This window comes from Dipodomys merriami, unplaced genomic scaffold, assembly GCF_024711535.1.
Source record: "Dipodomys merriami isolate MVZ:Mamm:240054 unplaced genomic scaffold, mDipMer1.0.p SCAF_16, whole genome shotgun sequence".
Classification (NCBI taxonomy): Eukaryota; Metazoa; Chordata; class Mammalia; order Rodentia; family Heteromyidae; genus Dipodomys; species Dipodomys merriami.
In genome coordinates, this window is record NW_027202937.1 from 12,714,029 (window position 1) to 12,728,921 (window position 14,893).

The 14,893-nt window shown below is 38.2% G+C and overlaps 2 protein-coding genes across 2 annotated transcripts; both read left to right on the top strand.

Annotated features, from left to right (window-relative positions):
- The first annotated feature begins 2,224 nt into the window (after positions 1-2,224).
- LOC138827940 (olfactory receptor 12D1-like) lies at positions 2,225-3,157 on the top strand. The gene has a single exon (XM_070023520.1). The coding sequence runs from the start codon at positions 2,225-2,227 to the stop codon at positions 3,155-3,157; it is 933 nt and encodes a 310-aa protein (XP_069879621.1).
- A 5,401-nt stretch (positions 3,158-8,558) lies between these two features.
- LOC138827788 (olfactory receptor 12D1-like) lies at positions 8,559-9,485 on the top strand. The gene has a single exon (XM_070023403.1). The coding sequence runs from the start codon at positions 8,559-8,561 to the stop codon at positions 9,483-9,485; it is 927 nt and encodes a 308-aa protein (XP_069879504.1).
- Positions 9,486-14,893: the final 5,408 nt, after the last annotated feature.

The following is a 14,893-nucleotide window of genomic DNA, read 5'->3' on the forward strand; positions in this document are numbered from 1 at the left end:
ATCTCCCTCTAGATTTCCATGTCTAGGGATCACTTTCTAATTAGATGACAGAAGAACTGCAGAATAACAAGGAGAGATGTCTAAAGATAGATGTAAGCAGGACTTACAACATAAAGAATCAATTCAAGTAATTGTGAATGTCTGTCATTGCTGGCAATATAAACAAGTAATACATTATTGCTGGTGTTGATGAACACTTGATCAGGTAAGAGAATGGACGAGGAGTAGGCTGGGAAGTTGTGTTTTCTCTTTGCTAGTGAGTGATCTGTCTGTTTGCAATGATTCCATTTCCACAAGATTTAGGGATGATTTTACTGTACAATGATGGACTTCTGATGGAGATTGAGGATATGAAAAACATCCTTTCCATGTTTTAACCACCATGTGTCATCACAACAAAATACTTGGCTCTTTAAATATTACTCCAATTGAAATGTCTAAATACTAAAGTTTCAGTGAATACAATCATTACTAAAGACTAATGTGAGTGTTAATTTCTCCTTACCCAGAAAAAATTATTTTCCCATTTCATTTTTTAAACATCTGTTTTTTGGGTAAGATAATTATAAATAATATTGGTGCATGATTTATATTTTAAACAGGAATGCCAACTAGTGTAACAATACACAAAACACATGGCTATCAAAGAAAACCCCTCTGAATTATTTGAAGACAGTCTTTGAAAAATGTGGAGTAGAGGTATGATACTCTTTTCAAAATTTCTTCTGGTTCTACAGCTATATCCCATAGGATTTCTAGAACTTTCCTCTAGCAGATCCTCCTCCCCCTCCCCCTTCCCTCCCCCTCCCCCTTCCTCCTATTCCTCCTCTTCCTCCTCCTCCTCCTCCTCCTCTTCCTCCTCCTTCTTCTTCCTTCTTCATTTTTGCTGCATTCACAACAAATTATTTTCTTCTCTCAATGACTTTGTCAAACTTGAATGGTTCTCTTTTATAGGAATTACCCAAAGTCATATCCTGTGCCCAATTTCCTGACAGTTCTGTCAGAGCCTACCAGATATATATTTTCCACAAAGACTTGTTTCTTCCCCTCTGATACACTGGAGCAAATCCACTGTACCTTTAAAGAGATACTTTAGGTACTCTGCAAATAATGAAAAGAAAAAAGGCAGACAGAATTTTATAATTATAAAATATAATGCAATTATATTATAATTGTAATAATTATAATTATAAGAACAATTATAATTATAATAATTACACAATTATAGTTATAATACCATAATCAGTGTCTTTAGAACGAGAGGAAGGTAGACTTTCTTAATATTAAAAATGTGTTCATTTCAGCAAAAATAAAGATAGGACTTAAGAAACTAACCATAAAGGAAGGCATCAAGTAAATAGAAACTTAGAGGAGAGGTTAGTTATAATGAAACAAGGGAGAAACTGTTGAGTCAGTCAGAGGAAGAACTTTCTTATCCAGGGATTTAGAGATGTGGAAAATGACTGTAAAAAAATGTCTCAGGGAAACTATAGAACAGAAGTACAATAAGTCACAATGTGCTATAAAATATTTAATGCCTGAGTTTATGGTAAGACATGAAGCCCATCATCACAATCTGGTACTGCAAAAATTCTGTATATATCTGGTACTAATCACTTTATGTGATTAATGTATTCATATTTTTCTTCCTGTTAGGGTTTCATGTTTTCAAGGTTATGAATAACAAAAAAATGAGTAAGAAGTTATTTTTAGTCCATTTATATTCTAAGATGAGGAAATGCAGTTACCACTACATTAAAAACCTATTGTTTAAAGATGCTGTGATTGTAATGAATTAATACCTGACCATTTTTTTGCTCAGATTAACAATTTTCAATTGTATAATTTTTAGTTTTTTTAGTTCTTCTCTTTAGTTAAGACCTATCAATTTAATTATCTAAAGGTTTATAAAAGGAAGGTTGGATCAAATGTAAGCATTAACAGCCATAGAAGATGGTAGTAAGAACCTTGATACAAACCCTAAATTAAGAAGAATATTAATGATGCATATGATATTAAAAATGTGTGAGCAACAATCCATAACAGATATGTCATCTTCATGCTTAAAGGCCTAATGGCCACATACTACACAGGGTTTTAGTAGGCTTATGACAAAAACAATACTCTCAAAGTATTTTTGTCCTTGCTAAAAATTCCTTGGTTTGAAAAACTTCCCACACCTGGAATAATGTGTCACAAATTACCTTGTTTTTTATTTTAAGTGATGGTGAATCAAACTTCAGTCACTGAATTTATCCTCCTGGGAGTGACAGACAACAAAGAATTGGACTCTTTTCTTTTCCCTGTTTTCCTTACCATCTACTTTGTCAATGTAGCTGGGAATGGAGCCATCCTACGAGTTGTCATCTCTGATTCAAGACTCCACTTACCTATGTATTTCTTCCTGGGAAATCTGTCATGTCTAGATATCTCCTTCTCTACAGTGACACTGCCGAAGATGCTGGAGAATTTCCTTTCTACAGACAAAGCCATTTCTTTCTTGGGATGCATTAGCCAACTCCATTTCTTCCATTTCCTGGGAAGCACAGAAGCCATGTTGTTGGCTGTGATGGCATTTGACCGCTTTGTGGCTATCTGCAAGCCCCTTCATTATTCTGTCATCATGAATCCTCGGCTCTGTACCCTGATGGCTGTTGCTGTCTGGACCACTGGGTTTTTCCATGCCCTGATGCACTCAGTAATGACATCTCGCTTGAACTTCTGTGCTTCCAACCATATCCACCACTTCTTCTGTGATGTGAAGCCACTGCTGGAGCTGGCCTGTGGGAACACTGAGCTCAACCAGTGGCTACTTAATACTGTCACAGGGACTATAGCTATGGGTCCCTTCTTCCTCACACTACTCTCTTACTTCTACATCATTGCCTATCTTTTCCTCAAGACCCGGTCTTGCAGCATGCTTCAAAAAGCACTGTCCACGTGTGCCTCCCACTTCACAGTGGTTTTTCTTTTCTATGCTCCTGTTCTCTTCATTTATATCCGGCCTGCCTCGGGGAGCTCCCTGGACCAGGACCGGGTCATCGCCATCATTTACAGTGTGGTGACTCCTGCACTGAATCCCCTGATATATACTCTGAGGAATAAGGAGGTTAAAGGTGCCTTGAACAGGATGATCAGGAAAAAAACTGTCCCTTAATAAATTTATTTAATTCATTGGATGTATAATTGAAGAGCAATGAGAACACTGAGACATGACATTATGTTGCTCATTAATTTGCTTAGAATATGTATTGCGGGATGAATTGGATAATGGGGAATTATTTTCTACTTTTATTCTAATCAATGAGAGGGGTTAAGGAATGAATGGGATACCAGGTGTACAAACCCTAATTATGAATTTGGGTGGTGTCAAGTGACAAGATTTACCTTGCATTGTTTCTTATGTGTTTGTGTATAAAATCGATTGTACAAATTACCTACGCTCGGTATTTTCACAATAAAAAAAAAAAACAAACCCAAATTACCTACGCTGTCAAGAGAATTGAGTAAACGGATAATATTTAGTTACTATTTTGTGTGTAGATCCTTCAATGCTAACACACTGTAATATAACCCATTATTATAATGCATTTGTGTTTTGATGACTTTATAATAGGATTAGGAGCATTTAATTGGGAAAGTAATTTCTAAGTGGCACGAGTCAAGAAAAATGAAGAACTATGTTCTATTTCTTCTTCAAATAGGCTACCTGATAAATGATTAAAATAAACAACGGGGGAAAGGGCAAGTTGGCAGATGAGAGACACTAAGAACTTCCCTAAATCTTTACAAGTCTGAAGTAAATATCAGGTGTATGGTTATAAGGAGAGATGGGTAGTGTGGAAAGGCATTGGAATACAACAATAAATAGTAGGTCAAGGCTAGGTAAAATTCAGAAATAGTGAATTGTAGATCTTCAAGAAAAATGGTGGACTCCAGCTTAAAGGCAGTAGACATAGGGAAAGTATCCCTTCCCTAAGTGAGGCTTTAAGCAAAAGAGAAAAGGAAATCCACAGTGAGCTTGACAGGTGCACAATATAGCGTTCTGCCAAAATCCAGTTTAAGGCCGACTATCTGCAATCTGTACCATAAGAAGGTGGTAAAGCAGGTGCCTGCTGTGTTCTCTGGTTGCTCACTGGTGCCATGGTGGCTCATGCTGAAAACTCCTGCAGTCAAACTTTTCACCTGTGAAGAGAATCCTTTCAATTTTTACATCTCCAAGGTCCCACTCACTTACTGAGACACTACTTTGAGGATTGTTGGGAACTTAAGAAAATAGTTGACACAGGTGGTGGCAAGTGAGGCTGATGTGGTAGAGGAGAGCAGAAATTACACTTGGGAGCTGTAGTCTTCTTCTAGGAAGAGGAGGAATGCTAGTTTGGACTAGCGTATTCTGTGGTGACAGATGAAGAATATGCCTATGTAGTGAATTATAATTCTTTGTTTTACTCATGGGGTAACGTATTTATTGCAGGGCTGGGAATGTGGCCTAGTGGTAGAGTGCTTGCCTAGCATGTATGAAGCCCTGAATTCGATTCGTCAGTACCACATAAACAGAAAAAGCTGGAAGTGGTGCTGTGGCTTAAGTGGTAGCTAGCCTTGACCGAATGAAGCTCAGAGACAGTTCCCAAGTCCTCAGTTCAAGCCCCAGGATTGGCAAAAATAAAAAAAAATATTTATTGTAGCATTATTGATAAGTCAGGTTATAGAATCACTTAGGTACCCATCAATACATAAGTGGATAAAAATATGGTATGTATATTCAATAGAGTATTATTCAGTCTTCAAAAGAATGAAATTACATTTAGAGGGTGAAGGGTGGATCTGGAGTTCATCACATGGAGTGAAATAAATTAGTTACACAAAGACAAGTATCCTGTTTTTTCCTCATTGTGAAATTTGGGTGGAGAAAAGGGGCATTATAGTAATGAGGTGCAGACACTGGTAACTCACACCTGTAATCCTAGCTACTCAGAAGGCTAAGATTTGAAGATCAAAGTTCAAGGCCAACCCAGGCAGGAAAAACCTTGAGACTCTGATCTACAATTACAGACCAAAAAAAACCCCCAACCAACCAACCAAAACCAAACAACTAAAAAAAAACCCCTAAAACCAGAATTGGATCTGTGGCTCAAGTGGCAAAAAGAGAGCTAGCCTGGGGCAAAAAGAACTGAAGGATAGTCCCCAGGCCCTCAGTTCACCTCACACACAAAGTAATGAGGCTCATTATAAAAGTGGAAAGAGAAAGGTAGAAGGAAGTAGATAAGAAAGGTGATGAAGGAGATGCATATGAGCTAAGTACATTACATATATGTGGGTATGGTCATAATGAGTCCCATTACTTTGCAATATTAACATATGCTAATAAAAATAAATCATATTAGGCCATTGAGAGCCAGGGTGTCTGTGGTTCTGAAACGCAGAGCTAAACAAAGCAAGGGAAGAGAAGAGGAAGCCGGAAGTAAAAGGAAATATCACATATAAGTTGCCTAAGGCAATTCCTGCCTATTGTAGATGTGGAAAGGTTACCCATTTCTTCTCACATCAATTCTGCTCAGCACTGAAGGACACTCTCCCTTGGGATTGCTGTGTCTAGAGATCTTTGTCTCATTAAAGCTCCGGCAGAATTTCAGAAAGACAGATGCAGATGAACACCTTAAGCTGCGATCGCAGTAGGAACTGTGACTTCAAATGTTGTTCATTTTTTTTATAATTATTGGGAATATAAACCTAAGAAGCTTTCTTACTTGCAATTCTGAATGGAATATGTAGGCAGGTAAGAGAATGGAATGGGAAACCCTCTGGGAAGGCTCATATATTTCCTTTTTTTTTGTTGTGTTTGTGAAGAGCCACCGTGCCTTGTCCAGAATCAAATTAAAATCCAATGCCCAGAATTTATAGCTGTTTTCCTGTCTTCTGAACAGCTCATTGTATTTAAGGGCTATGGAGACACTTCAGTTTCTTTTTGAAATTGTTTTCCAAGTCTCATCTTACTTTGCTGTTTTTCTGAGCCCTCTGTTAAGCAAATTTACAATCTCGAAATATTGAGATTTCAGTGAACAGTCAGTGCAGGCCAATCATATTTCCTTAAAAGTTAGGAATGCATATTTTTTTCATATGAGTTTTTAATAAATATTTTTTCTTAGAATTACATAAATCAGCTTTGGCACATAATATCTGCTTTACAAATTCACATTCACATTAAAATTCACATTATATCTGGCTCTCAAAGAGAACTTCTCTGTAGTGAGGGCTATACTTAGAAGTGGAATAGAGGTTCAATCATTGCTCAGAATTTCTTCCAGTTCTACAGCTCAAAATCTCCTGGGATCTCTTGATGTTCTCCCCTGCTTCAGTAATTGCTTTTCTGTAGTCATCGGAAATTATTTTCTTCTCTCCTCAGTGATTCCTCAAACCTTGAGTGGTTTACTTCTTGTTGGAACACTCCAAGACCCGCATTTCTTTATTTTTATTATTACTACTACTACTGATAATACAACTACTACTATTATTATTTTTTGGTGTCAGTCCTGGGTCTTAAACCCAGGGCTTAGGCACTGTCCCTGAGCTTTTGTGTGCAAGGCTAGCATTCTACCACTTGAGCTACAGCTCCACTTTCAGGTTTTGGTGGTTAGTTGGAGACAAAGAGTCTCACAAATTTTTCTGCCGGGACTGGCTTTTCACTGTGGTCCTCAGAGCTCAGCCTCTTGAGTAGCTAGGATTACAGGCACAGGCCTCCAGTGTCTGGCTCAACATCAGCATTTCTGTTCAACTTCTGGACACTTCTCACAGGTCTTTCAGTGTCTTCTAGTTCTATGCTTCACACACGGCCTTCTGATCTACAGGAGTGGATCCTCTATACCTTCAAATGACAAGGACAGATGGGGAGGAAGCGAATTCACATAATTCTGTGTGGTTTGACCAATGTGCTGCCAAAAAATTATTCAGAAATGTGGGAATGCAGAAAAGCAATTCTTTCTTTCAGTGAATAGAGCATACACAGTCCAATGGTATACCTTCTTTTTAAAGTCAGCATCTCAACATAACCCAGGTTAGCTTTGAAGTAACTATGTTGTTCAGGTTCTTCTCAGATTTGCTATCCTTCTCTCTCAGTTGCCTGAGTGGTGGGGTTATAGCACGTCTCACCATATATGGAAAAGATTAAACCTTAAAAGAATGAAGTTATTCACAATACCCTAAATGTTTTAGCACTAATTGAAAAAAATAACCCTTATTATTTCTATAGTATTAGTGAAAAGAAAAAAAAGGCTATGTTTTTCCAGAAGAGAATAGTATTTTTATTGGTGGACAAGCAGATAGAGAATGAGAAGAACTGATGAATGTTTTCAATTCTGAGAGAAAAGTGACATGAAACAGGTAGAATTCAAGTCCTGAAAGACAACTGATCTACCACTGCACAAGTTTGATGTGTACCTCAGGTCAGTTTCATATGTGACATATAATATGTAGTTGTAGTTCTTACCTCATTAATGCTTAAGGATATTACTAAGATTTTGGGGCAGAATAAAATTAGTAAAATGATTTTAATTTTTATCAGCACTTTGAAATAAAAAAATTCAATTGATTCTTTGTTAAGAGGCATATTTTTCTTCATCAACATATTATGAATGTAATAAGTTCGACCCTGTTTATTTTCTTAAAAACTTTCAAGTATCTTCTAACTTCATCAGAGATATCAGCCATGTGTTATATTTAAAAATTACTCCATGGACAGGTGACTTAAGAGGAAAAAGGAAAATTCTATCGGTCTGTCTATCTATCTATCTGTCTATCTATCTATCTGTCTATCTATCTATCTATCTATCTATCTGTCTGTCTGTCTGTCTGTCTGTCTGTCTGTCTGTCTGTCTGTCTGTCTGTCTGTCTGTCTGTCTGTCTGTCTGTCTGTCTGTCTGTCTATCTGCCTGTCTGTCTATCTATCTGTTTATAGCCAGGGAAGGTGGCTTCAGAGAAGAAGGCTTTCATGTATTTTCAGTGAAGGACAAAATCTATTGTGAATCACTAAGATAAAATTGTTAATGGAACTATAATAAAACTTAACAATGATTATAGACAGGCACTGGTGGCTCATGACTGTAATGCTAGCTACTCATGAGGCTGAGATCTGAGAATCCTAGTCTGAAGCCAGCCCAGGCAGGAAAAATCATGGCATCACTAATTAGCCACTTAAAAAGCTGAAAGTGAGGCTGTGTCTTAAGAAGGTAGAGTGCCAATCTTGAGCACAAAAACTAAGGGACCACACTCAGGCCTTGAGTTCAAGGTCTAGTATTGGTGTGCGCATACACATGTGTGTATGCATATACACACACTCATGTATACACACAATTATTGAGCCACAGCACCAAAGATATGTATCTTTAATACTTAACATTTTAAGGATCAAATAATATACAGGTTCTGAGGTGGGAATTGAACAGAAAATATTATACCTCAATATATGCTTTTCTTGAAAAGAAAATTGTTATATAGAAAAACCAATTGTTCCTCACTAGACATGGTGCCTGTAAAGTTACTTTGCCTCTTTTTTCTTTTAAGTGATGTTGAACCAAACTTTAGTCACTGAATTTATCCTCCTTGGAGTAACAGACATACAACAACCACAGCCTTCTCTTTTTGTTGTTTTCCTCGCCATCTACTTTGTCAATGTGGCTGGGAATGGAGCCATCCTGACGGTTGTCATCTCGGATTCAAAACTGCACTTACCTATGTATTTTTTCCTTGGAAACCTGGCTTGTCTGGATATCTGCTACTCCACAGTGACACTGCCGAAGATGCTGGAGAACTTAATCTCTACAAACAAAGCCATTTCTTTCTTGGGATGCATCACCCAGCTCCATTTCTTCCACTTCCTGGGGAGCACAGAGACCATTTTGTTGGGTGTGATGGCATTTGACCGCTTTGTGGCTATCTGCAAGCCCCTTCATTATTCTGTCATCATGAATCCTCGGCTCTGTACCCTAATGGCTATCACTATCTGGACCATTGGGTTTTTCCACTCCCTGATGCACTCAGTAATGACGTCTCGCTTGAACTTCTGTGCTTCCAACCATATCCACCACTTCTTCTGTGATGTGAAACCACTGCTGGAGCTGGCCTGTGGGAACACTGAGCTCAACCAGTGGCTACTTAATACTGTCACAGGGACTATAGCTATGAGTACCTTCTTTCTCACACTGCTCTCCTATTTCTATATCATCGCCCATCTCTTCCTCAAGACTCAGTCATGCAGCATGCTTCAAAAAGCACTGTCCACGTGTGCCTCTCACTTCACAGTAGTTCTTCTTTTCTATGCTCCTGTTCTCTTCATTTACATCCAGCCTGCCTCAGGGAGCTCCCTGGACCAGGACCGGGTCATTGCCATCATGTACACTGTGGTGACTCCTGCACTAAACCCTCTGATATATACGTTGAGGAACAAGGAAGTGAAAGGTGCCTTGAATAGATTGATCAGAAGGAAGCTATGACACCTAGAAATCTAGAAAACTCAACAGGAAAGCATAATGCTGAGATGTGAAATTGTTTTGTTTCCATCATTGTTCAGATTGTATAACACAGGAACCTAATAAAGGAAAATAGATGGGAAAATGTATTCAAGCAATATTAAGAATACATTCTAGGTAACATAAGGGGAATTGGGAAGATGGTATACAAACCATAGTTTCCTAAGGATAATTTTTTAGGGGGGTATCTGTTGATAAAATATCTTACACTTTCTTATGCATTCTTGTATGAAATATGGCTATATAACCCAGATGTTGAGTAAAAGTATAATGATTAATTGTATCAGTCTGTCCCTTGGTTTATATACTATAATGAGATCAATAAAATTATTCTGCTTTGTATTTTATATATTTTTTTAGTTTAGGAGAATGATTATCCAACGGACAGTTAGAAGATTGCTAAGTCTCTGGTTTACTTCTTCTGTAAATCCAAAAGAATATGATCTAGTGCTATACAACTCATTAGGACCTGATAACTTAGTTACTTAGAACTCCTAGTTATATTGCTTTTCTCTGTAAGTATCTCAGAAAGGGACTGCAGGGAAGTGTTGAGCTTGCTTCACAAGATCTGAACTTGTCTGTGATCATTTCAATAGTTGGGAGTCTTTGTCTTTCTCCAGTTGCTCCACATGGTTTTATTTATCTTTTCAGTAGGAAAGCCTCAAGCCAGACTGTATTTTTCATGGTTAACAACCCAAAGTAAAACTGCCAACTATTTCAAAGGTAGAGCCATAATCAGCATTAATATAACTTCTGGTCAGGCACTGGTGGCTCATGCTTGTAATTTTAACTACTTAGGAAACTGAGATCTGAGGATTGTGGTTCAAAGCCAGCCAAGGCAGCAAAGTCCATGAGACTCTTATCTCCAATTAACCACAAGAAAACCAGCAGTGGTGCTGTGGTTCAAAGTGATAGAGCACTACCCTTGAACAAAAAAGCTCAGGCTCTGAGTTCAAGTCCCATGACAAACAACAAAAAGAAAAAAAAGAAAACAATGACAACAACAAAAAACATAACTTCTGCAATAGTCTATTTGCAAACTAAGCTTTATGGGAAGAAGAAACTAATCCTGATTCAAGGGAAAGTAGACATCCTTAATCCAGTACAGCTCCTTCTCTTTTTAATATTATTTATTTATTTATTTATTTATTTATTTATTTATTTATTTATTTATTTATTTATTTATTCCAGTAATGGGTGTACTTTGAACAAACTCACCTGTTTATCATATCTATATTCATCTCCTCCACCTTTCCAAAAAACATTTAATTACTCTGTCAGGCATGTGTATGTATGTATGCATGTGTATGTATGTATGCATGCATGTGTATATGTAAGTATGTACGTATGTATGCATCTCTAAAACAATGCAACATCCTTTTTGGGTTATGTGTAAAACAACAGGCTTTTTGGGCTATTGGTGCTTCTTTTGAGATGTGTTTCTTGAATTTATTTGCCCATATACTTATTAGATAATTCTTTTGGTTAGTACTTAAATTTTGATTTTTAAATTTTATTTTATTGTAAAGATGCTGTACAGATGGGTTACAGTTACATGAGTAAGGCAATGAGTACATTTCCTGTTGAGCATCATTACCCCTTCCCTTGCTGTCCTCCCACTATTCATTCCTTCCATCCCCAATTTTTAAAAATATATTCTGTATTTTCACCTGCTGTCAGATGAGTACCTGAACCAGATTCTCTTTTACTGTCAGTTTCTTGTTTAGCTTTTGCAGTGGTCCACTTTTATTGGTGTTGTGTGCAGGTGATAGCTTCTAGTAATCATACTTTTTTCCATTTTGACAATGGGTTTGTCATTAAAAATATTTTGTAGAATTAGTAGTTCTCACATTTCTGGGACTATAAAGTCAACCTTTATATACTTATGTAGTAAAATAAAAAGATAACAATCACTGTTAGTTTTAAGATTCCCATTTATTACCTTTCTATTACTCTGATAGAAATGAAGCAGAAAGAGAAATTAAGTGGAGTTGTTAAGCTTGGACAAATGTTCATTTTTCCCTACATCTGGCTTTGTAGAATGAGATTTTAGCCCATTGCTTTTACAAGAGTAATTCATGTATAACTCTTTTAATTGTTTTTATTGCTCAGAGTCTATTCATGGGACACGTTTTCTATATATGACTTTTCTGGTAATAAGATATGTTTCAGTTTTCAGTTCTTGCTTTCTCAGGAATAAATGCATGTGATTCAGCACAAGTACACTTTGCTTTGAAAACTCTTGGATGTCCTTTTAAGGCCTCGTTTCTCAGGCTATAGAGAATTGGATTGAATGTTGGGGGCAGAACAGTACAAAAAAGCAGTGAACACAAAGTAGATGTAGAATCAGAATGTGGCTTTAGAAACTCAAAGATGCATCAGAGAGGAACAACACAACAGATAGATGAGGCAGAAAAGCAGAAAAAGCTCTGCCTTCATCAGATAACATCCTCAAAATGGTAGAGAATGTATGCATGTAGCCAGGTCCCACTGAATTAAAGCAAAAAAAAAAAAAAGCCTCCAAGGGCACAAAGCCAGCAGCTCTCAGCTGGAAGAAGAGTGTTGCAGGAATTGGGGCACATCGCAGAATTGATGAATAGTATTTGTACCACACAAGTGGACAGAGAATGTAGCAGTTGTACGTGTTACTCCAGAGATGGTTCCACCAGTCCACACACCAATACCTCCTGAGCACAAGTACCAACATCCATGATGACCTTGTAGTGGAGGGGAAGACAGATGGCCACGTAGAAGTCCTAGGACATCATTGTGAGCATGCTATCAGTTATTAATTTATATATGCTAAATGACATCCTTGTCTCTCTGGGTAAACCTTACTTGGTCATGGTGTACAATCCTTTTAATGGTCTAGTAGGTTCAGTTTACTGGAGCAGAAGGGGTTTCTAGTTTGCATGAAATTAGGCCAGATATCTATGTGACTGAAAGTGAGGAGTCTTGCCCATGGACCTTGTGTGACCCTGAGGTGTTTCAAAATGTATGCAGGCCACCTCATTTTGCTGTGATCTGTAATTGGATGGGAGTGTAAAATATACCAGATCAGAATATAAGTCTCAAAAGAATTACAGGTTTTTCTACAAGGTGGCCTTGAAGGACCATGGAGGCCACTTGAGACTCTTCTCTTGGAACTCCCTGAAGCTGCATGTTCTAGTCTCCAACTCTCAGCGCGCTGTCGCACAGCTAGGCATGGCCCCACTCTCATCAAATGTTTCTGCTAGTACAGAACTCGCGGGACAATGATTCTATCACCACATCAAATAAAATGAGCCCATGAAAGAATCTCATTTCAGACTCAGAGAATTTCAAATTTATCATCTACTCTTCTGCTTTCACAGGCAAGTTGTCTTCCTCCTCTTCACTTTCCTTGTCTTCCTATTCATCCTCGTCCGTCTCTTCTGGTTTATCACTTAACCTTGTGGTAGTTATTTTACCACACTCTTTGGAAAATATGCTATTTGGGATGGGCAGGAAGAAAGGAAATTAAAGATCTGATGGTGTTGTATGTGAGTGAGATATTAAATGTTTGTTCTGGTTCTGGGTGCTTGTTAGTTCAGGTGTCTGCAAACCAATTGTGTTAGCCTTTAGCTACAAGGAAGTATTTGATGACTCACAGTATTTTTGCATTTTAAAGCAAGGGATACATTTTCAGTTCCTAATAATAAAAAGTTTCATTGTGTTTAGTGTAATGACAGTTTTCAGATTCATATTATATGAGAGAAAAAAAAAACTTCTATTTGCCAAACAAGTCAAGGTGGGTGTTGGTGGCTCATACCTGTAATCCTCACTCAGGAGACTGAGATTTGTGGATCATGGTTTGAGACCAGCCAGTGCAGGAAAGTCCATAAGACTCTTATCTCCAAATAATCCCCCAAAAGCTGGAAGTGGAGCTGTGGCTCAAGGGGTAGAGTGCTAGTTTTGTTAAACAAACAAACAAACCATAAAACTGCTCATGGACAGTGTCCAGACCTAGAGTTCAAGCCTTAGGACCAGCATATGCATCAAAAAAGAAGTTAAAAGACTCAAAGTCTTTTCTGTAGGAAGGAACAAAGGTTTCTTATGGCTTCATGGGACAGAGTCAGAAGCATTCCATGGAGCAATAACTTTGCAACTGTTTTGTTACTATTATATATCACACACAATGCTACATACTAAATGAGGAGAAGGACATTGAAAGGGCAGGGTTTTGTTGATCACATGGTCATTGTTTAGAGGTCAAAATAGGCATTGGTGACCATACTAGTTAAAGAGAGAGCAGCTGGACTTTAAAATAGATATCCTCTGAGGGATGTACTCCTAGATGTCAAATAGCATTATAGTCCTGTAAAATATTAGGGGAAATGTAGGTACATGTCTGTTCTATTCTCTACCTTATCACTGACAGAAATCTGAATCGGTCTCTGTGCACTCTCTCTGTGCATCCTAAAGTAAGGTACGACTTTACTTAAAAACTTGAACAGTACTCTAGGTGAGCACAACTCTTTCATCATAAAGATGAAATGTAGTTTTCCTTTTGAATATTATAAAGAGCTCAGGCTGTGGAAGTCTGTTTGGGACTAAAACAAGACAAAATATTTACAAATTTTGTTGACAACCTTAGAATTTAGAAGAGTTTATTTCTTTTACTTCTTCTTTTTTGTTGGTCATGGGGTTTGAACTCTGGGTGCTGTCTTCAGCTCAAGGCTAGAGCTTTACCACTTGAGCCACAGCACCACTTCCAGTTTTCTGGTGATTAATTGGAGATAAGAGTCTCATGGACTTTCCTGACTGGGCTGGCTTTGAACCGTGATCCTCAGATCTCAGCCTCCTGAGTAGCCAGGATTACAGGCGTGAGCCACTGGCACCCAGCTGCTGCTGCTGCTTCGTTCCTTCGTTCCTTTGTTCCTTCCTTCGTTCCTTCGTTCCTTCGTTCCTTCCTTCGTTCCTTCCTTCCTTCCTTCCTTCCTTTCCTCCTCCTCCTTCCAATTCTTCTTCCAATTCTTCTTCCTCTTCTTCTTCTTCTTTCTTCTTCTTCTTCTTCTTCTTCTTCTTCTTCTTCTTCTTCTTCTTCTTCTTCTTCTTCTTCTTCTTCTTCTTCTTCTTCCTCTTCTTCCTCTTCTTCCTCTTCTTCCTCTTCTTCCTCTTCTTCCTCTTCTTCCTCTTCTTCTTCTTCTTCTTCTTCTTCTTCTTCCTCCTCCTCCTCCTCCTCCTCCTCCTCCTCCTCCTCCTTCTTCTTCTTCTCCTCCTCCTTCCTCTTCTTCTTCCTCCCTTTCCTCCTCCTCCTCCTCCCCTTCCTTCTCCTCCTCCTCCTCCACCTCCTCCTCCTCCTCTAGCTCCTCCTCCTCCTCCTCCGCTGCCGCCGCCTCCCCTTCCTTCTC